At 45.6% G+C, this 21,588-nt stretch overlaps 1 protein-coding gene across 5 annotated transcripts in view; it reads left to right on the forward strand.

Annotated features, from left to right (window-relative positions):
• The first annotated feature begins 105 nt into the window (after nucleotides 1-105).
• LOC140911037 (myosin-IIIb) overlaps nucleotides 106-21,588 on the forward strand; it is a 154,414-nt gene continuing 132,931 nt past the window's right edge. For all 5 annotated transcript variants that reach the window (XR_013635754.1, XR_013635755.1, XR_013635756.1 and 2 more), the window contains exons 1-8: nucleotides 106-417; nucleotides 1,180-1,310; nucleotides 7,013-7,115; nucleotides 9,158-9,260; nucleotides 9,345-9,501; nucleotides 11,043-11,145; nucleotides 11,643-11,771; nucleotides 14,345-14,453. Coding sequence is in view for 2 of the 5 variants with exons in the window: in XM_078852684.1 (XP_078708810.1) it covers nucleotides 379-417; nucleotides 1,180-1,310; nucleotides 7,013-7,115; nucleotides 9,158-9,260; nucleotides 9,345-9,501; nucleotides 11,043-11,145; nucleotides 11,643-11,771; nucleotides 14,345-14,453 (874 nt within the window). In the remaining 3 variants the exon portion in view is untranslated. The remainder of the gene's footprint in view (nucleotides 418-1,179; nucleotides 1,311-7,012; nucleotides 7,116-9,157; nucleotides 9,261-9,344; nucleotides 9,502-11,042; nucleotides 11,146-11,642; nucleotides 11,772-14,344; nucleotides 14,454-21,588) is intronic.

Here is a 21,588-nt window from a genome sequence, read left to right on the forward strand (position 1 = left end):
ACGCGCTATCTCAGAGTTGCGAATGGCATCATTACAGAGTCCCGCAGCCCATACGCCTCACCCATTGTGGTAGCCTGGCACCCCATGCTTGCAGCCTCAGTTATGCAAGTAAAAAAATTGCTTGAGCCCTGGCATCTAATTGTTTGAGCCCCGGGGTACCTCTTTCATTACAAATTAAGTACTGCCTCTGGTAGTGGAGGGAGACCCTGTTGGACACTGGGGATGTGTTGGATGGGAGACCCCTTGGGACATGGTTTCCTCACCGTGCCTCAGTAGTGTAGTACCCTTGGTCCATGGGGCACTGTGCAATGCTTGCTTACCTGGTTGGTGGGAATTTTCCTTTTACATCAGACATATATTGGGGACATTCTGATTGCAATGAACCCGTTCCAGAGCCTTCCACTCTACGAGAAACCAGTAAGTGTCCCCTCATTCCAGTGTATGGTGTGAGTAGCGTGAGTGTGTGGTGTCTTGTGCTGGTGTGGCCCTGGTGGGGAAGAGGTGCAGGTGGCCCTTCCCGGGGCGGGGCGGGCCAGACAAGGGGAACAGAGTTGTGCACTTTGCTCTTGATGTTTGGATCACATTACTTCCCTGTGAAGTTTATATTGTTACCCATAAGGAATGTGGCTAGTTGGGCTTTTGTAGGAGGCTTTTCTATGTACTTTAAGTCCCTGTTTTTTTCAAAATGTAGTAAGTCTCATACAGATTTTGTCAGCTGTGTTTTGATTTCTCTCTGTCACCCATGGCTCTTTGTGCTTCATTCTGTTTGAAACAAAATATTTTAGACAGTTTTAAATCTACAAAGTACTCATTGAACTGAGTATCCAGTAATAAAAAACAATCCTGCTTGCAGCAGCCTTCACATCATACTCACTGTTTACACCCTACCCTCGCCCTCCTCCCCACAAATGCTCAAGAATAGAGATGACCTTTGCAATAAGCCAGAAGGTTCTAAGCAGGGCAGTGGCAGGGGGTTCTGGGGCACATTATGTTTTTGGAAATCTTCATCTGACATGTGGTGTATTGTTTGATTGGCTCTATCAAACCATGGAAAATGTAATCTAAGCTTCTCCCTCCCTTGTCGCAGTGGCTAGCTGAGGTGAGGAGGGGAGAATTTACCCTCTGTCCCTCTAACTGTTCTGGCATTTCACTTTAATTGAATTTTCCTCCTGCTCCCAGGTGTCAGAGAAATATCAGAACCATGACAAGGGTACCCTACCCCCCCACATCTTTGCCATTGCTGACAGAGCATACCAGGCCATGCTGGGACATCTGGCAACAGGACCTCAGAACCAGTGTATCGTCATCAGGTAAGAGAAAATAATTCAAAATATTTGTAGGGCTCCATATTGTGGGACAGTACAGTCTTGTCAGACCTGCATCACTGACAGGGAGAGCAGACAAGATGGAACTATCAACTTTGCACCTTCCGGTCTGTGGCCAATGCCCTCATTAAGCTGGTGTTTAAAGAAGGGGGAATGAAGACCAAAGGCCTCTTCCTGGAATCCATTTAAGTGCTTATTATGGTGGTTAAAACAGAACCTCTGTGTTTTCTTCCCACATACCCACCCTTCACCCTTTTCATTCACTTCCTAAGAGTTGACTACAGGGGCAGTGAGTTCAGAGTCACAGACGGTTAGAGTTGGAAGAGACCTCGGGAGGTCATTTAGTCCAACGCCCTGCTCAAAGCAGGACCAATCCCCAATTTTTGCCCCGGATCTCTAAATGGCCCCCTCAAGGATTGAACTCTCAATCCTGGGTTTAGCAGGCCAATGCTCAAACCAATGAGCTATGCCTTCCCCCAAAGCCAGGGCTTTGTCAAGCCAGGCCTGAAAAACCTGTAAAGATGGAGGTTCCACCCCTCCCCTCCCAGTAACCCATTCCAGTGCTTCACCCTCCTAGTGAAATAGTTTTTCATAATATCCAACCTAAACTTCCACCACTGCAACTTGAGACCATTGCTCCTTGTTCTGTCATCTGCCACCACTGAAAATAGCCGAGCTCCATTCTCTTTGGAACCCCACTTCAGATAGTTGAAGGCTGCTATCAAATCCCCCCTCACTCTTCTCTTCTGCAGACTAAATAAGCCAAGTTCCCTCAGCCTGTCCTTATGCGTCATGTGCCCCAGCCCCCTAATCATTTTTATTGCCCTCTGTTGGACTCTCTCCAATTTGTCCACATCCTTTCTGTAGTGGGGGGCCCAAAACTGGATGCAGTACTTCAGATGTGGCCTCACCAGTGCCAAATAGAGGGGAATAATCACTTCCCTTGATCTGCTGGCAATGCAGCCCAGTATGCTGTTAGCCTTCTTGGTAACAAGGACACACTGTTGACTCATATCCAGCTTCCTGTCCACTGTAATCCCCAGGTCCTTTTCTGCAGAACTGCTGCTTGCTTTGCTAGTTGGTCCCCAGCCTGTAGCAGTGCATGGGATTCTTCCATCCTCAGTGCAGGACTCTGCACTTGTCCTTCTTGAACCTCATCAGATTTCTTTTAGCCGAATCCTCCAATTTGTCTAGGTCACTCTGGACTCTATCCCTACCCTCCAGCATATCTACCTCTCCCCCCAGCTTAGTGTCACCCGCAAACTTGCTGAGGGTGCAATCCCTTCCATCCTCCAGTTCATTAATGAAGATGTTGAACAAAATCGGCCCCAGGACAGACTCCTGGGGCACTCTGCTTGGTGCCGGCTGCCAACTAGACATTGAGCCATTGGTCACTACCCATTGAGCCTGACGATCTAGCCATCTTTCTATCCACCTTATAGTCCATTCATCCAATCCATACTTTTTTAACTTGCTGGCAAGAATACTGTGGGAGACCATATCAAAAGTTTTGCTAAAATCAAGATATATCACGTCCACTGCTTTCCCCATATCCACAGAGTCAGCAGTATGATAAACTGCTTGGCAAGAGATGGGTGATATTCTACGGCATCATCACTAGGCTCTACAGCCAACACTGAGGATATAGGCTTTTTATTGCTATTTCTTTTATTGCAGTACATGCTATGATTGTCTTAAAAGTGCTGAATGCCTAGACAGAACGCCCCATTGAGATGAGTGGGGCAGGTGAGATCTCTCCTTTTGTTTGAGGCTGTCTCTGCAGTGGCATACAGAGTCAGGTATCAGGCTAACCTTTGGAATGTTCTTCATGGCCAGTGGCACGAGACATTTAATCTGTTTTCCAGTAACAGGTTAAATTTTGCAAAAGTTGAAGGGAGCCCCAGTATGATGATGGCCTGGCTTCTGGCCAGATGTGTCTTATTGAACAATGCTCACAAGGAGAGGACATGACAGGGAAAGAATATATGTGTCTGGGGCAGATGTGCTTTTGGGATCACAGATCATTTGGGTAATAAATATTATCAGGCTCCGAGTTAGAGAATGGATGGCTGCTCTTGGAGTAAGGGAAAGAATTAGAAAAAGTCTAATTCCTCTCTGTGCCTGGACAATTAGGTACATCAGTGGTGAGAAATACTAGTAGGAAACTCACCCTTTCTTTCCAGACAAGGACCTGGCTATGGTGATCTGCTTGTTGTCACCTTCAGATTGGATAACTGTAACTCGCTATATCTGTAGAAGCAATGCAGAGAAGGAAGTAATGTGCAAAATCCAGCTCTCTGCCTTCTCAAGGGATGGGCTGCTGCAAATACTTTACACCTGTGCTCTAATCCCTCAGCTGTTTCCCAGTCTTCTTCCATTGCTTGTTTGAGGTTCTGATATTCAATGACCTAGTGGTTCAGGACCCAGCTTAATTTGCAAACACATCTCCATCCACAACCTATTTGAGGGCACTTGTTTTTCTGGAGCAATACAGCTGCCAAAGCCCATGGTGAAGTGCATGAGAGATAGAAGTAAATATTTTTGGGTGAGGAAGTTAAGTGTGGAGATTGAGCTAACTGGGAGTCTGACCCACTGTGAGGTTTGTTGTAGGTTCCGCCTCTTTGGGAAAAGCAGCTCCTACAGTAGCTAGTATAATGAGGATTAAAAATCTTATTCCCAAAGTTGAGGCTCCTATAACCACAGAGTCAAGGAAGGAAGAAGAGCAGAAACCACCCCCTCATCCCCACCCCCGAGCCCTTCAGAGACCTGGCTATGGAGATCTTATTGACCTGGGGTGTTCTAGACACTACAGCAGTGGGCAGTATAACATAGATAGATACTTATAAACAGAGTGAATTTGCTGTGGAACCCTGACATGATAAACAGGAGACCCCATGATGTCATAATTAGACTTCGTGGAACTGTACAGCGCAGTAGAGGGAACCAGCTGGAGGCGAAAGCCCCTGGGGCACGGCTGAGGGGACATAGCTGCTGACTGAGGGCCCAGCTCTGCAGTCAGCAGCGCAGAAGTAAGGGTGGCAATACCATATCATGCCCATCCTTCGCGCCGGTGCTTGCGGGGGCTGTGCCTTCAGAGCTTGGCTCCTGGCCAGCAGCCACCACTCTCCAGCTGCCCAGCTCTGAAGGCAGCGCTGCCGCCAGTAGCAGTGCAGAAGTAAGGTTAGCAGTACTGCAGCCCCCCCGCACAATAACCTTGTGACCCCCCCCCATAATTTTTTTGGGTAAGGACTCCTACAGTTACAACACCATGAAATTTCAGATTTAAATGGCTGAAATAATGAAATTTATGATTTTTAAAATCCTATGGCCGTGAAATTGACCAAAATGGATGGTGAATTTGGTAGGGCCCTAATCATATCATATATATCAGGTTATTAACTATCTTCTCTGCTGCTACAACAGGAAGTTCATGGTTTGTGTTATCTGCAAACAGCAAAGGCTATAACTGAGGACACTTAGTGTGAGCAAAGATCTGGGGGAGGAGGAAGGGAAGGCACCCTTGTTACACATAGCTAAGGCTATGTTTTAGTCACGGGTATTTTTAGTAAAAGTCATGGACAGGTCACGGGCAATAAAGGTCACGGTCCTGGTCTCGGACTGCTGCTCCAAGGCAGTGCTGGGGACCAGCTGCCTGGGGCTGCCAGAGCAGTGGCAGGTGCGTCTGGCCCCGGGGCTTCCCCAGCTGCCGGTGTGGTTCTGGGGTCAGCTGCACCAGTGCTGCAGAATTCACGGAGGTCACAGAAAGTCACAGAATCCGTGACTTCCATGACCTCCGTGAATGATTTGCAGCCTTACACATAGCCTCAATACTAGATGCTACTTTGATGGGCTATGTTTTATTCCATTGCTTCTGGGCACACAGAATGTCACAAAGATGAGAGATCCCATCTTGAACTGACCAGGAAATAGCGTGGCCTCTGTGATCTGTACGTTCCTCACTGCCCAGATTAGTCACTGCAACTCACTCTGCTGGGTCCGAATGAAGTCTCTCTCTGAGACTTCAGCTGGCGCATTGTGTAACAGCCATCTCCTAAGTAACAAAGGTAGATATGATCACATTGCCCTGTTCTCTGAATTCCACTGTCTCCATTTCTGCTGGTGTCAGAGCTAAATTAAATCCTCACCCTAATATGCTTTGCGCTAGGACCTGGCCAACTGGGAGATAGCCTCAGGTAGCTATATTCAGCGTGCACAATACAGGGGACAGAGTTATCTCCGCAGCAGGATCTGGTGATGGAACTCCACTGCTCTCTGGCAGGTTGAGACCTACAGAGCCTTTCCTCAGCCATGGCTCCCATTAAAACCAAAAACTAACCAGCTGCCCCAACCCTGTGACCTGGGGGAGGGCAGGCATTACATAGTTCCTGACTTCAAGAGCTTACATTCTGTCTTTTTATTCTATGTTTGTGCGATACCCAGCACAGTGGGGCCCTGATCCATGACTGGGGCTCCTAGATAATGCCACAATATAAATAATAATAGGAAGCTAAATGTCCTTAGTCTCTTTGTAGCTGTTCAGTGCTTAAGTGCATAGATGATGGGTGCCTTAGAAATACCATAAAGAGAAGGTGGTTTTAGTGATTACTGTGTAGGGCCACGAGCATCCAATGGAAGTCTGGGTGGGTCATACTCCCTTTTGGGAACTGGTGTCTCTCTGTAACCGAATAACAGCAGTCTGGGACTTTTCCTCCTTGCTGAGTGTCAAACTGGCACACTATCCCCTTCCCCCTCATACCAGAGCAACATTCAACCACCTGGCTGTGCGTTGACCCTAGATTCCTGTCCAGCCTGGTGCATGTCAAACCAAGATGATCTCCCTTTCTCCTTTGCTGCTATCCTATGTCTTGTTTAGAGAGAGGAGTTCAGGTCACCAGCCCCCCGCCACCTGAATCCTAGGAGTCTGCTTGTCCCAGCACTCCATTAGACTGTACATCACCCCTCCACTCCACCCTGTAGCCACAGAGAGCTGCAGAGCAGAAGCCACACCTGGGACATAAAGTGCAGTGCCCAGGTGTGTAAACCGTCCTGCCCTTTGGAGTATGTGCACTATTTCCTGCTTCTGCTCTGTGACTCACAGATCTTCACACAGGGTGAAGTCTTAGTGCACATATGCTGTCATGGGATCACAGCCCAATTAAGGACATGGAAGCAGTGGGACAAGTTCTGCTTGTAAGGGTTGGGAGGGGAGGGAATGCCTTGTATATGTGAAGGATTCAGTGAGACAGGTGCCTTTCAAGGTCATTCCTCCCTCTTTGCCCAGAGCTGGGGATACTAAGAAATTCCTTTTGGCCCCATTGCTTAAGGGACTGCCCAATGGGTCAAGTTCACAGATAGGTGGGAGACAATGTTAATGTGGGTAAGACCCCTCCATCCCCAGGGTCAAGAAAGAATCTCAAGTGGAGGGTGTTAAATTGCAACACTGGGTGCGGAGGCTTACTAGGGGATCAGTGCCCTATAGAACCTGTTGCCATGGGGAGTGGGGTGGGTCACGGTGGTGCTAATGTGGAAACTGCCAGTAGGAGGCACCTGGAGCTGTGCAGTAGTGTTGGTACATGGCGGGTGTTGGTTCAAAGAAAGAGAAGATGCGCTGAGGCATAAGGGGAATAGCATCTGAGTCCTAGTGGTGGTAGAGTTTCCTGTCCTCACCCTCTGCTCTTTTTTGACAGCGGAGAGAGTGGTGCAGGGAAAACCGAGAGTGTAAAGCTACTGCTGCAACACATCATGCACCTGTGCAAGGGTAACTCACAGCTGGAGCAGCAGATACTGCAGGTGAGTCATTGAAATAGAATGCAGGGGGACAGACGGAGGGGTGGCCACAGAGCAACTCACGGTTGGCTTAGGGGGTTCTACAGATGAGTCATTGGGAGTGGAAAAAGCACAGAGTAAATGAAATCTTAGCAACGGTATAAATCCAATACTAGATTGTCAGTTATGATGTAGACAAGACATGGGTTCATTAAATATTTGGCAAGAAGCAGGAATATAGAAATTATTTCAGTAATCAGTATATTCCATCAGTAATTAGGGAGGATGTTAAACAGCATCTTTTCAAGTTAAAGATTTCTAAATCAGCAGGACCAGATAAGTTGTATCTAAGAATGTTAAAAGAATCAGCTAAGGAGTTCTTTGAACCATTAATGTTGTTTTTTTATTAAATCTTGGAACACTGGGGAACAGTCTAGTCCAATGGACTAGAAAATATCCAGTGTTGTGCCAATATTTAAAAAGAATAAACAGTATGTCCCTGGTCATAGGCTGGTTAGCCTGATGTTGATCCCAGTCAAAATCATGGAAAGGCTGGTATGGGATGCAGTCAGTAAAGATGCTGTAGCTAAGAGAGCAAATATGATCCTTGAATGTATGTGAAGGGGAATATAAAGTAGAAACAATGAGGTGGCATTGCTTCTGTATACAGCATTAATGAAACCCTTACTGGAATAGTTTGTTCAGTTCTGGTGTCACTCCTCCAAAAGGTTTCAGAGTAGCAGCCGTGTTAGTCTGTATTCGCAAAAAGAAAAGGAGTACTAGCAGCACCTTAGAGACTAACCAATTTATTTGAGCATAAGCTTTCGTGAGCTACAGCTCACTTCATCGGATGCATTCCGATGCATTCCACTAGTACTCCTTTTCTTTTTACTCCTCCAAAAGGATGCTGACAAATTGGAAAGGGTTCAGAAGGGAGCTACAAGAATGATTCAAGGCCAGGAAAACCTGTCTTATAGTGAGAAACTAAAGAAACTCAGTCTATTTAGTTTATCTAAGAGAGAGTAAATAGCTAACTTGATCATTGCCTATGTTTACCTACATGGGGGAAAAGAAATTTCAGATAGCAGAGGTCTCTTTAATCTAGCAAACAAAGGGATAACAAGATTCAGTGTCTGGAAGCTGAAGCTAAACAAATTCAGACTGGAAATAAAGTACACATATTTAACAGTGATGGTAATTAACCATTGGAACAACTAACATAAGGATGTGGTGTATTCTTCATCACTTGAAGTACAGTATTTTAATTCAAGACTAGATAACTTTTTAAAGGAGGTGCTATAGCTCAACCAGAAGTTAGGGGCTTGATGGAGTGATTACTGGGTGAGTTTCTCTGGCCTCTTATGGAGGAGGCCAAATTAGAGGATCATAATGGTCCCTTCTGGCTTTAAAATCTATGAATTGCAGCAGGAGTATTGGAACCTGCAGGAGGTTGGGGGCACAGGGCAACCTGTAGTGGAGCAGTGGATTTGCAGATTATCATGTGGAGGGGCCCTTCCATCCCCAGTCATTAGTAGCCAAGTTTATCAGATTCGTTTCTGAGTCCTATAACTCAGTCATTCTGCCCCATATTAATTTCTCTCTCTGCTGTGAACTTCCCCCTGTGTGTCTGTCTTTCTGTCATTGAGTTCCCCAGACCTGCACACAGTATCCCATGTAGGCCCATCCATGAGAGGGATCCCTCTCAACCCCCACTGCTTGGTGGAAGTGGGAGGCTTCTGGGATTGAGGGGCTGAGGGCAGAATCCCAAGGGTTCTCTCTAGGACCTGACAAACTGTCCTTTCCTTGCTCCAGGATGTGGTGCCTTTGCTTATACAGTCCATGGTTGCATTGGATTATTTTGTCACTGTGTGCATTTCCAGCCTGATTTGAGCGACTCAAATCTTTTTTTTTTTTTCCCCTATGGCTCCTCAAGAGGCCATGAGGCTGTTTCACATGATACCTCTGATACCTTCTGCAACCTAGCTGGGCCATTGTAGGTGGGAGGGGATGTTAAGGGTTCCCTGTTGCTTATACCTCCCCATCAACTCTGTACATTTCCCTTCCAGGTGAACCCATTGCTCGAAGCCTTTGGCAATGCACAAACTGTGATGAATGACAACAGCAGCCGCTTTGGAAAATACATGCAGCTGAGGTTCCAAAGGAGTACAGGTGAGACCCAGGACTAGGTCTCTGGGTGTGTGGAACCCATCATCTGTGTGGTGATTTCTTTCCTTCTGCCCCTTCCCCATGTAGTGAGGGGCGCCAAGCTGAGCGAGTATCTGCTAGAGAAGTCTCGTGTCGTGCAACAAGATGCTGGAGAGAGGAATTTCCATGTCTTCTACTATATGTTTGCTGGGCTCACTGCAGAGGAAAAGGAGATGTATGGATTGCTAGATCCCTCATTGTACAGGTATGCGAGTGGCAGGTCCTACTCTGGCTTCTCAGTGGAGTGCAGGTCAGAATAATGTGCTCCTACAGCCCCATATGGGAAGGAGTGGAGGAAGAGGATTTGTCCTGGTGTGAGAGTTGAGTAATGAGAGGAGAGCAAAGGGTTGGGGGATTGTCATGGAAGGCTGCAGCTGGGCTCTGAACATAGATGTAGTGTGGCCTAATGGATGGGACACTGGTCTGGGACTCAGGAGACTTGGGTTCTGTTCCTGGCTCTGCCAGTGACCTGGGGAAATCACTCCCCTCTCTGTACCTCTGCTTCCCCCCACCCTATGTCTGCGCTGTCTCTTTGGGGCAGGGACTGACTCACTGAGACTGCCCTGCACAGTGCTCTCATATGAGACATGTGTGATGTACTCAGGGTATAATCTGAACTGATGAACAGCTGTGTCCCCTCAGCTTTCCTACATGGGGTGCCTTTTACAGTGAGAGCTACCACGCCTGGTCTGTTCACACAGCTTCCAGCATGTAAATTATTCCTAGTTATATTGTATGAGTGCTGTAGCCAGCTACTCTTGAATTACACTACAGAGTAACACCAGCAAACTCCAAGTCCCAGACTTGCCGCAGAGATGTATGCCTTGTACTGCCCAGCTCTCTTCGGGACAACACAAGCTCATATGAAGTTCATCATTTTATTAATACAAAATGATATGTGCAAATCCTGTTATCCCAAATGGAGTTTCCCAAACACTTCAATTCAAAGACACAGGTTTAGATAAAACAATAAAACAAGTTTATTAATTTTAAAAGGATAGATTTTAAGTGAATACAACTAATGAGGCATAAAAGTCAGAATTGGTTACAATAAAAATAAAAGTAAAACACAACTATTGCCTAACAACAAACTTGAGTGAATTCAAAGCAAGGTGTCTCTCACCACATGTTTCAGCAGTCTTAATGGCTGAACTTCTTTTGTTTGTCAGGTATTGTGGATGCTGTGGGCAGAGAGAAAGGGAAGAACGATGTGGGGCTTCTGCCATCCCTTGTTATAGTTCTTTGCCTTTTTTGAGACAAAAAGTCTTTGTGGACGGAAACCCCAAGCTGTTACTTTTTAAGATCTAGATTTTTTGCTCATGTCATTGTGTGCATGGCCCATGTATAGCCATTTAGCAGGTGATGGCCCATTTGGCCTGTTTACACCTGGCTGAGGCGTCAGTTTATCTTTTCATAGAATCCTAGGACTGGAAGGGACCTCGAGAAGTCATCTAGTCTAGTCCCCTGCAGTCATGGAAGGACTAAGTATTTTGTCTCTGAGGAACTGGTTTGGCTGCTTCCCAGATCAGAATGTGTCTTAGTAACACCATACAGTGGAATTTTATAACTTTATCAGCACAATATTGACCAGTGAGTTACGAGTTTTCAAATGATACCTCACAAGGCATATTCGTACAAAGGTTATTATAATAGCATGCATGGGCTGAATACAGGGGTGCAGAGCATCATAGTATGTAGACTGTACCCTAATACAAATAATATCAGTTGACTCACTTGTTTCCCCAGGTACATAAGCGGCTGGTTTAGGGCAGAGGATGTGGCTGAGTCCTGGAAGCACAAGTACTGGGAGGTGCGTAATGCCCTAGACATGGTGGGCTTCCAGGAACAGGTGAGTACAGTGGGCACTCTGTCATCATCTCCACCCCCTCTGCTCAGTTAGCCCATTTGACCCACTTCTACTTCCCTCCTTCAAGAAAAGGAGGACTTGTGGCACCTTAGAGACTAACCAATTTATTAGAGCATGAGCTTTCGTGAGCTACAGCTCACTTCCTCAGAAGTGAGCTGTAGCTCACGAAAGCTCATGCTCTAATAAATTGGTTAGTCTCTAAGGTGCCACAAGTCCTCCTTTTCTTTTTGCGAATACAGACTAACACGGCTGTTACTCTGATTCCCTCCTTCAGTTTGCTGTGCTGTTCACAGGCTAACAGATTCAGTGCAGAGCTCCCTTCCCCCCCCCACCACATACGTGACCTTCCTCGCCCTCCACCACTGCAGGAAGTTTGAAGTTCCACTGGAAGAGGGCTGCTTATTGCTCATCATGTGTATGTACATGCCCACATACATCTGTGGGTACCAACCCCAAGCCATCTCTGTTGTGTATTTTAGGAGCAGGTGGACATGCAGGCAATCCTGGCTGGAGTCCTGTCTCTGGGCAATGTGACCTTCCAGTCCCAGGAGAACAATGGGGCCGTGAGAGTGAGTGAAGCCTCCAGGGGGTGGCTGAAGGCTTCAGCGGTGAGTCGAGTGAGAGGCTCAGAGGAGTGAGACAAGATTGTGCTCCCACTGGGGACCCGTGTGGGGTTTGGGGAATATTTATATTAGGAATGGTCTTTAAATCCATGTATGAAGGGTAGATGAGGGCCACTGCGGGGGTCCTTCCATTCTTTGGGTGCTGCTTATGCTACACACCTGACTGATGCAGCAGAGGGGACTCCTATCACTGATTCTAAAGACGCTACAAAAGAATTAGGAGTTGTCCCAGGAATGCACCAGATTGCCCTAGTGACTGGTATCTTCAAGCCCTCTTCTCTCCCACCATGCACCTTATGTGGGTTTTAACTACCAGCAGGTTACTCAGTTCAAAGCCAGGTTCAGAATTGGAGGAGAAGATGGGCTGGGGCTACAGACCAATTCTTTTCTATCTCAGCCCCTCACATCCTGGCAGCATCCAAATCCAGCTTTCTCCATATTGTATCGAAAACCTGATCCGTCTTCTCTCTCCTCAAAGCTAAAACACTTGGTCAGACCCTGATCTCTCCTGTGTCAATTACTACAACCTTTTTCTCCCTGGCCTGACACCCACATCACTCTTCTCCCCAATTTTGTCAAAACACAGGTACTAGACTTTTTCTCACCTGTTGATCTGACAGCACCACTCCTCCCACAGGCCCTCCTGCACACTGCATCAGATCTGGCCTTGGTGGGGTGCAGTTTCCTGTAATCTGAGCTTGACTATTGAAGTTCTCACTAAGAATAATGTTCCCTGGCTTGAAAAAGCTCCAGCTCATCCAAAATGCAGCAGCTCATCTGCTTAACAGGCTGCTGTGCGCCACCCCCTCCTCTGCCACCTCAATGCCCTACTCTCAACAGTGGCTTCCTATTGAGTAAATCCAATTCTAGGTCTCTATTTTGATTTCAAAGCCCCACCATGGGGTCGGCCCCAGCTCCCTGACATGTAGCCTTTTCTTTTTAGTTAAAGTAATTTTAGTGACATTAGATGTATTCAGCTTTGGTAGCTACATTCTCAAGTTCAACAGTTACCTCTGCCACTTGTTTCATATCTAGCGTTCATAAGAACACATGAAAATCAAGGAAAGTAGCACATGCAATTACAGAGTAAGGTCTAATGTTTTTTATCAATGTTATTCAAGTTACTGGCACAGTTATGAATATCACAGCATGTATAAATTGTAGCTGCAGTCATACTCCCATCCTCCTAGATAGTGTTAGGGTCTGATGGGTGTTTTATGGAGTGATCATCCGTAGAGGGATGGTTCCTGGAGGAGTTTTTCTATAGGAAGCTCAATTTTTCCAATCTGGGCACCTTCTTTCTATAATGTGATTTTGCCTATACCTACATTGTGTGCATGTGCATGAAAGTGTCAACCGTCTTTTCCGTTTGGTTTGGTTTGGTGTTTCTATAGGTTGTGTATAGTTCCTTTTATTCTCATTATCATTGATGCATAACCTCTATCCTGTGGTTAAGGCACGTGTTAAACAAAAATGTGCTTCTAGAGCATTTTTGCGATCTAAAATTAATCTTTTGGCCAATATTTTTCACTTTCATTTCTTGGTACATCTTTTCGTATAATCTTATGGCATTGGGTTATTTTTTGGTTACTTACTGATGTCAGTATTTTTTATTTCTAAGGCCTAAAATATCTAAGCTAAAATCTTACAGGCCTCAGCCTATAGGCTTTGCATTTCAGCCTTCCTTACTTAGATACCTAATACATATTTATCCCTTCTAACTACTAATCAATCTTATACTTTTATAATCCTATCACTTAAGTTTGGTTAGGATACAATAATTATATATAACATGTCATGTTAGTTAATTATAACATGACAAAATAAATAATAAAATCAAATCATTGGCTACAGAGAGATTCCCCCTCTCCTCAACTTTTCACAGTGACTGCATGCCACTGGAACCATGAAGCTGCCCCTCTGCAGGGGAGGCTTGTGATTGCAGGAGATGGAACCGTCACAGGAGCTGGGTTCTGACTCTGGAATTCACTGCCTGGTGAAATCAGAATGAGCACTAACCTCATTGTATTTGGAGCTAAGTAAAAGCCACACCTCTGCACCCAGGCTCAGTCTGCTCTTGCCAGCAGCGCAGGAATAGAAATTTCCGTGCTGTAGCTTTCTACTTTTGGAGAGCACTCTGGTTCTATGGTAACCAGGAGCCATAGGATCATGTTTTAAATGTCTCTTCCTCCCCTTCAAGGATGGGCAGAGCTCTGACACAGATTTCAGCTCAGGCAATTAATAATGTGTTATGTAAATAATTGGAGGTAAGTGCTGGGAAGGTGTATGTGGGGGGTTGGGAAGGCAGCAGCCCAAGAGGGCTGTTTGTGCGTGAGAGCGAGTGAGCAAGCTGGTCTTAAGGAGAGTGGTGGCTGCAGAGTTTGTGGCTTGATGCCCACAATGTCTTCTTATTATTTACGTTACGATAACGTCAAGAGGCCCCAGTCAGGATATGACCCCATTATACTGGGTGGCGCACAAAGGTGGGGAGACATAGCCACTGCACTATGGAACCAGGGATTGAAACTGACTATTCTCTTTGGTCCCTTTTCTCCCAGGGTCAATTTGGAGTCCAGGAAGAGGAACTATTGAAATGCCTCATTTGTAAAGTGTCCGTAACCCGGGGAGAGCAGATTCAGCGTTTCCACACCCAGCAGCAGGCTGAGGGTAAGGAGCAGGGGAGGTAAATCAGAAAAATTGTCTGGAAGAGCCCTTCTAGGCACATTTGTCTTATCTGTGACCTTAGAGCCTGGTATTGTCCCAACAGTGTATGTAAACTCTCTGGAGCAGGGATTATGTCTCCCTATGTGTTTGTGCAGCCCCCCTTGTAATGGGCCCTAATCCTGAGAGGGGCCTGTGATGAGGTGCCACCTGGAGCTGGGATACCACTGAGCCTCCCTGACCCACCAGCCTGGACTCCCTCTCACACTGTACTGCTGTGACAAGCTGCAAAGCCATCCAGGCTTCAGCTTGCACTTTCACCAACATACATACAGGTAGGGACACACCCACCTGCAGTTTCAGGCAGGTGCTTTGACCAGCCCCTGTATAGGAAGGCAACAGCTAGGGTAACAACCAGCTTCTCAGGCATGCACCCCTTCTGGAGTATAAACCCAAAATTATACCATCTTGCACTGCACAGGGAACTGTACAGTGTAAGCTCATAAAATTCACCCCATCCATCAATGTGGAGAGGAATATGCAATAGCCTTCTACCCCTGAGTTATGTTTCCCACACACTGGTTTAGATAAAGCAAAAATAAGTTTATTAACTAAAAAAGAGAGATTATAAATGATAGCAAACAGATCAAAGCAGTTTACCTAGCAAATAAACAAAAAGTGCAAACTAAACTTAATACTGCCAGTCCTCGACTTTACGATGTTCAAGTTACAACGAATGGCACTTACAACATTTATAAATTATCATTGTGTTTTGACTTTATGATATCGGTTTCGACTTTACAATACTCGATCTGATATTGTTCCTATGGGAAATTCGAGTTACAATGTTTTCGACTTAAGACGCGACTTTCAGGAACCAATTGTGTCGTAAGTCCGAGGACTGCATGTATGCTAAATAGATTGGATATGAATAACAGATTCTCACCCCAAGTGATAATATGAGCAGGCTGCAGATTCTTAAGGGGCAAGCTGCACTTGCTTGCAGCTTGGAATCTCCAGGTGTTCCATTCACAGGCTAAAAATTCCTTTAACCTGGGTTCAGCACTTCCCCCAGTTCAGTCTTTGTTCCTCCAGAGTCTTTGTGTGGGGAGTGAAGAATCCCTGGTGATGTCACTCCCTGCCTTAAATAGCTTTTGTATATGGCAGGAATGTTTTGTTTCAAACCTTAGTTCCCAGACTGGTCAGTGGAAAAACACTGACATCCCAAAATGGAGTCTAGAAACATGTGGTCACATCATATGTCTTTGTAGAATCATAGCAGCCATTGCTCGGAGGCTGTCTGTAGCATCCGTAGGACAACAGAAAAAGCCGATCACAGGAAGAGAATGGCCCTGTTCAAACATTAGAGCCAAAGCAAGATGTCTGCTGCATTGGTCATCCCCACATCTGTCATACTCACAATACAGATACTAAAAAGCCCTTTTAACTGCATTTAAAACCAGATGGGAAAGAGCACAGGAGTATTATTCTATTGGCCTGCATCCTAAGGCTGGAAGTGGTTATAAAACATGACCCTCCTCCAGCCTTGTCAGACCACTTCCACATCCAGGCAGAAACGAGAGTTTTCCCCATTGTGAAGAAAAAATAAACTATTTGTATAGTGCTCCTTGAAAATTTGGATCTCACCAAACTACTGTACTGACAGAAAACTCCACCTACCTGAGACACCAAGGGGTAGAGAGATCAGTGAGGCACTACTGTGGCCATAGATACCCCAGCACCAAAACCATCTCCCCACCACCCACATGGATCACTGTGGCTCTCCAAGAACCTGCAACAGGAAAAGTAGGAAGGAAGGAAACTTGAGCATCAGCGCTGGAAGTAGCATGATAGAAGCAGGCTGAGACAAAAGAAAGGGATCCTACAAACCCATGCTGGTGCCATGAAGGGACAGAAAGAGACTGCCTCTCTTCTGCCATATGGACAGCAAAGTCACACCACACAGAAGCCTTCTGGACTTGAAATTGCTTTAACTCAAACAGCCCCACATCCCATCACTTCACACTGTGGAGATTTCTTATTCCATAGAGTTTACCTGCCCCAGGGATGGCTTCGCAGACCTCCAAAAACAGCCAGCTAAGAGCAGCTAAGAAATTAATGCTCCCAGCCCACTCCTATATTGTCATGGAGGCACTGATAGCATCAGGGCCACCCCTGAGACTCTGCCTCTGCCCTCCCCTGCAGTTGAGAGACTAGAGAGCACCTGGGACACCGACTGGTAGAGACTGTCAGGTGTCATCTTCTAGTGAAAGGAACCTAGTGCGCCCCACACACCCCAACACCTAGCAGTCTGACCTGCATCAAGAAACAGTCATTCAGCTCAAGAGACTTCCCAGCCCAGTGTCCGACCTCCCTTTGGTAAGCCAGCTCAGAGAGAAAATAGCAAAATCTAGTCTCCAATACCACCTGCAGGTGTCCTGAGTCTGTCAGTCAGGATTGAGGCCAGGGCCTGGCACAGAGCCAGCACTTGTTGCCTCCCATGGATGCCCTCCTCTTGCCTTTAGTCAAGGGGAGCCCATCCAGGGATGAAAGGAAAGGGAAGTCCTGAAATGGCTTAGATCTAGCCTAGGGGGTTGTCCTGGACAACTGTCCCCCACAAAGCACTCAGCTTTGGGGCATCATACTCAGCTCTACCATGATATTCAAGATTGGTATAATGTTTTAGGGAGAGCTGAGGAGACAGTCAAAGCTACAGTGTCAGCAGCACATGGACTGCACCCAGCTCTCCATCTTCTGTATGTCCGACACAGCCAGCACCAGCTCCCTGTGTCTTGACTAAGATCAGCAGCTAGATGATGGGGAACCCAGTACGTAAAACCAGCCATACTGGGTCAGGCCAATGGTCCTCGCCCAGTATCCAGTCTTCTCACTCTGACTGTGGCCTGTGCCAAGTGCTTCAGAGGGAATGAACAGAACAGGGCAATCATCAAATGATCCATCCCTTGTTGTCCAGTCCCAGCTTCTGGCAGTCAGAGGCTAGGAATACCCAGAGTATGGGTTTGCATCCCTGGTGTTGATTTAGCAGGTCTGGGGAAGACACGTAAATTGTCTTCACCTGCTAAGTAAATTACGTAACTGAAGTAGCGTAACTTAGATCAACTTACAGTGTTAGTGTAGACAAGCCCTGAAAGTCCAAGTACACTGTATCCACTGGCACACCCTCATCCACATGTTTGTTTGACCTCCTCAAACAATTCTAAATGATTGGTGAGGTATAATTTCCCTTTTCAAAAGCTGTGTTGGCTCTTCCCCCAACAAATTGTGTTCATCTATGTGTCTGATAATTTTGTTCTTTACTATAGTTTCAACCAATTTGCCTGGTACTGAAATTAGGTTTACTTGCCTGTAATTGCCATGATCACTTCTAGAGCCTTTTAAAAAAAATTAGTGTCACATTAGCTATCCTCCAGTCATCCTATACAGAAACTGAGTTAAGCGATAGAAAAGGAGTATTTGTGGCACCTTAGAGACTAACCAATTTATTTGAGCATAAGCTTTTGTGAGCTACAGCTCACGAAAGCTTATGCTCAAATAAATTGGTTAGTCTCTAAGGTGCCACAAGTACTCCTTTTCTTTTTGTGAATACAGACTAACACGGCTGTTACTCTGAAACCTGTAGTTAAGCGATAGGTTACTTACTACACTGCAATTTCATATTTGAGTTCCTTCAGAACTCTTGGGTGAATACCATCTGGTTCTGGTGACATTACTGTTTAATTTATCAATTTGTTCCAAAACCACCTCTACTGACACCTCAATCTGGGACAGTTCCTCAGATTTGTCCCCTGAAAAGAATGGATCAGATATGGGATTCTCCCTCAATCTCTTTGCAGTAAAGACTGATGCAAAGAATTCATTTAGCATCTCTGCAATGGCCTTATCTTCCTTGAGCGTGCTTTTTTTTTTTTTTTTTTTTTTTTTTGTACCTTAGTTGTCCAGTGGCCCCACTGATTGTTTGGCAGGCTTTCTGCTTCTGGGTATACTTAAAAAAAATTCGCTGTTTGTTTTTGAGTCTTTTGCTAGTTACTCTTCAAAAAAAATTTTTTGGCCTGCCTAATTATACTTTTACTTGACTTGCCAGAGTGTATGCTCCTTTCTATTGTCCTCAGTAGGATTTGACTTCGAATTTCTAACGGGAAGCCCTTTTGCCTCTAGCATATTCTTATCTTTATTGTTTAACAATGAAGTGGTAACACTTTTTTGGTCCTCTTGCTATGTTTTTTAAATTGGGGTATTGTCATAAATATAAAGGGAAGGGTAAACCCCTTTGAAATCCCTCCTGGCCAGGGGAAAGCTCCTCTCACCTGTAAAGGGTTAAGAAGCTAAAGGTAACCTCGCTGGCACCTGACCAAAATGACCAATGAGGAGACAAGATACTTTCAAAAGCTGGGAGGAGGGAGAGAAACAAAGGGTCTGTGTCTGTCTGTAGTCGTCTTGGCCGGGGATAGACCAAGAATGGAGTCTTAGAACTTTTAGTAAGTAATCTAGCTAGGTATGTGTTAGATTATGATTTCTTTAAATGGCTGAGAAAAGAATTGTGCTGAATAGAATAACTATTTCTGTCTGTGTATCTTTTTTGTAACTTAAGGTTTTGCCTAGAGGGGTTCTCTATGTTTTTGAATCTAATTACCCTGTAAGATATCTACCATCCTGATTTTACAGGGGGGATTTCTTTATTTCTATTTACTTCTATTTTTATTAAAAGTCTTCTTGTAAGAAACTGAATGCTTTTTCATTGTTCTCAGATCCAAGGGTTTGGGTCTGTGGTCACCTATGCAAATTGGTGAGACTTTTTATCCAACATTTCCCAGGAAAGGGGGGGTGCAAGTGTTGGGAGGATTGTTCATTGTTCTTAAGATCCGAGGGTCTGGGTCTGTGGTCACCTAGGCAAAGTGGTGAGGCTTTTTACCAAACCTTGTCCAGGAAGTGGGGTGCAAGGTTTTGGGAAGTATTTTGGGGGGAAGGACGCGTCCAAACAGCTCTTCCCCAGTAACCAGTATTAGTTTGGTGGTGGTAGCGGCCAGTCCAAGGACAACAGGTGGAATATTTTGTACCTTGGGGAAGTTTTGACCTAAGCTGGTAAAGATAAGCTTAGGAGGTTTTTCATGCAGGTCCCCACATCTGTACCCTAGAGTTCAGAGTGGGGGAGGAACCTTGACAGGTATACATTTAATTGAGCCTCTATGAAAGTGTTTTTAAAAGTTTCTATGCAGCTTGCAGGCATTTAATTTTTGAGACTCCTCCTTTTAATTTCCATTTAACTAGCTTCCTTATTTTTATGTAGTTCTCCTTTCTGAAGCTAAATGCTACCATGGTGGGTTTCTTTGGTATTCTCTCTCTCCTTCCTTCTCCCCACCCCCCAGGATGTTAAATTTAATTATGTTATGGTCGCTATTACTGAGCAGTTCAAGTATATTGACTTCTTGGGCCAGATCCTGTGCTCCACTTAGGACTAAATTAAGAATTTCCTCTCCCCTTGTGGGTTCCAGGACTAGCTGCTCCAAGGAAGAGTCATTTAAGGTGTCTAGAAACTTTATCTCTGTATCTCAGTCTGAGGTGACATATACTTAATTGATTATGGGGATAGTTGAAATCCCCTATTATTATGATTGAGTTTTCTACTTCTATAGTCTCTCTCATCTCCTGGAACATTTCACAGTCCTCATCACCATTCTGGTCAGGTGGTCGGTAGTGTATTCTTACCCAGGCAAGAACGGAGGTGATGTAGGTGGGAAGGGGGATGTGCTTCAAAGAACTTGAGCCGTCTGTAACATAATTCACTATCCAGCACGTCTGCCCTCAGGCTAAGCCCCAGCCTAAGGGTGATAAACTCACTTCCATCTGCAACTGATCAGAGCTTTATCATATGCAGGCTCAGATGTTGCAGTTCATTATATCTGAGAAGACACATCAGTCCCTGAGGGAGATTCAGTTGGTACAAAACTCAATACAAACACATCACCTCTATCTCTGTACTGGCTTCCCCCATAAGCCCTCCATGGGATCAGCCCTGGTTCCCTGAGAGACATCCCTGTCTTTGCAGCAGGACCTCCCATAGGTATGGTCCACCAAAATCCTCAGTCGGGGAGGGCTTGTGAATGCAGGAGACCGAGCTGCCAAAGGTCCCAGACCTAGAATATGAAACTCTGCCATAGGAGAGGAGATCATCGGCCTTGTCATATTTTGAACTAAAACTCATCACATTGACATAACTTCCCCAATGTGCTACATGCACACACAGCAAAACCATCCCCCTTGCTCACTCCCATATACACAAACCATTTTTTGTTACCCAGGGTTCTTTCAACCCAAAGCTCTTGGTAACTTTTACTCTGTGCAAGGTGGTGTCAGGAAATAAATCAGGGGAGACACAGCCGTCTGACCGATAGATGGCGGCACAAACAGGACAACATGAGTGCTTTCATTTAAAGCTAAACTTTACTTAGTCTCATGCACTTACACACGTCGGCAACAGGTTATTAAAAAAACACCCCCAACCCTCGATAATTACCAAAGCTGTGTGTGGCTCTCGAGTGGCACAGTGGCAGCCCGTCTGCCGGTGGGGAACACAAGATGCATCCAGAGGGAGAGTTCAGTCCCAAAGAATCCCACTACCTCATACTTTTCCCCCTTATTTATGCATTAGTAATAGAATGACATGTCCCTTAAAAAAAATTTGTTCGGCAAGCAGTTCCAATGGGCAAGCAAGAGGCTCCTTCTGATCATTGATCCCAGGTGTGGGTTTTTCCAGAGTTTGCAGCCTTGAGGCCCCAATAGATGTTCCTGGGGCACATCCTGCTCTTCTAAAATGCATGCATCAGCAACTTCAACACAATTCTTATTAGGAAGGCTGCGGGGTCAAGCTGCCCTTTCTGTGGCACTCAAAATCCCCTCCCCTCCTGCCTTGGTCAAGCTGAGTTTGCTACATGGCCACTTTACGGCCTGCTGACTTGGCTGCTTTTAGCAATAAGCCGTAGTGGTTTCAGGCACTTTACTGGTTTGCTGACATCTCCCTGTACATTAGCGCCTACTTTCAGCTCTTGCAACTTGCTCCCTCTTCTAGACCAAAAGCAGGATAGATACCTAGGTTCACAGATCCATGTGTTGCAGATACCCCTCT

This window comes from Lepidochelys kempii, chromosome 5 (genome assembly GCF_965140285.1).
Source record: "Lepidochelys kempii isolate rLepKem1 chromosome 5, rLepKem1.hap1, whole genome shotgun sequence".
Taxonomy (NCBI): Eukaryota; Metazoa; Chordata; order Testudines; family Cheloniidae; genus Lepidochelys; species Lepidochelys kempii.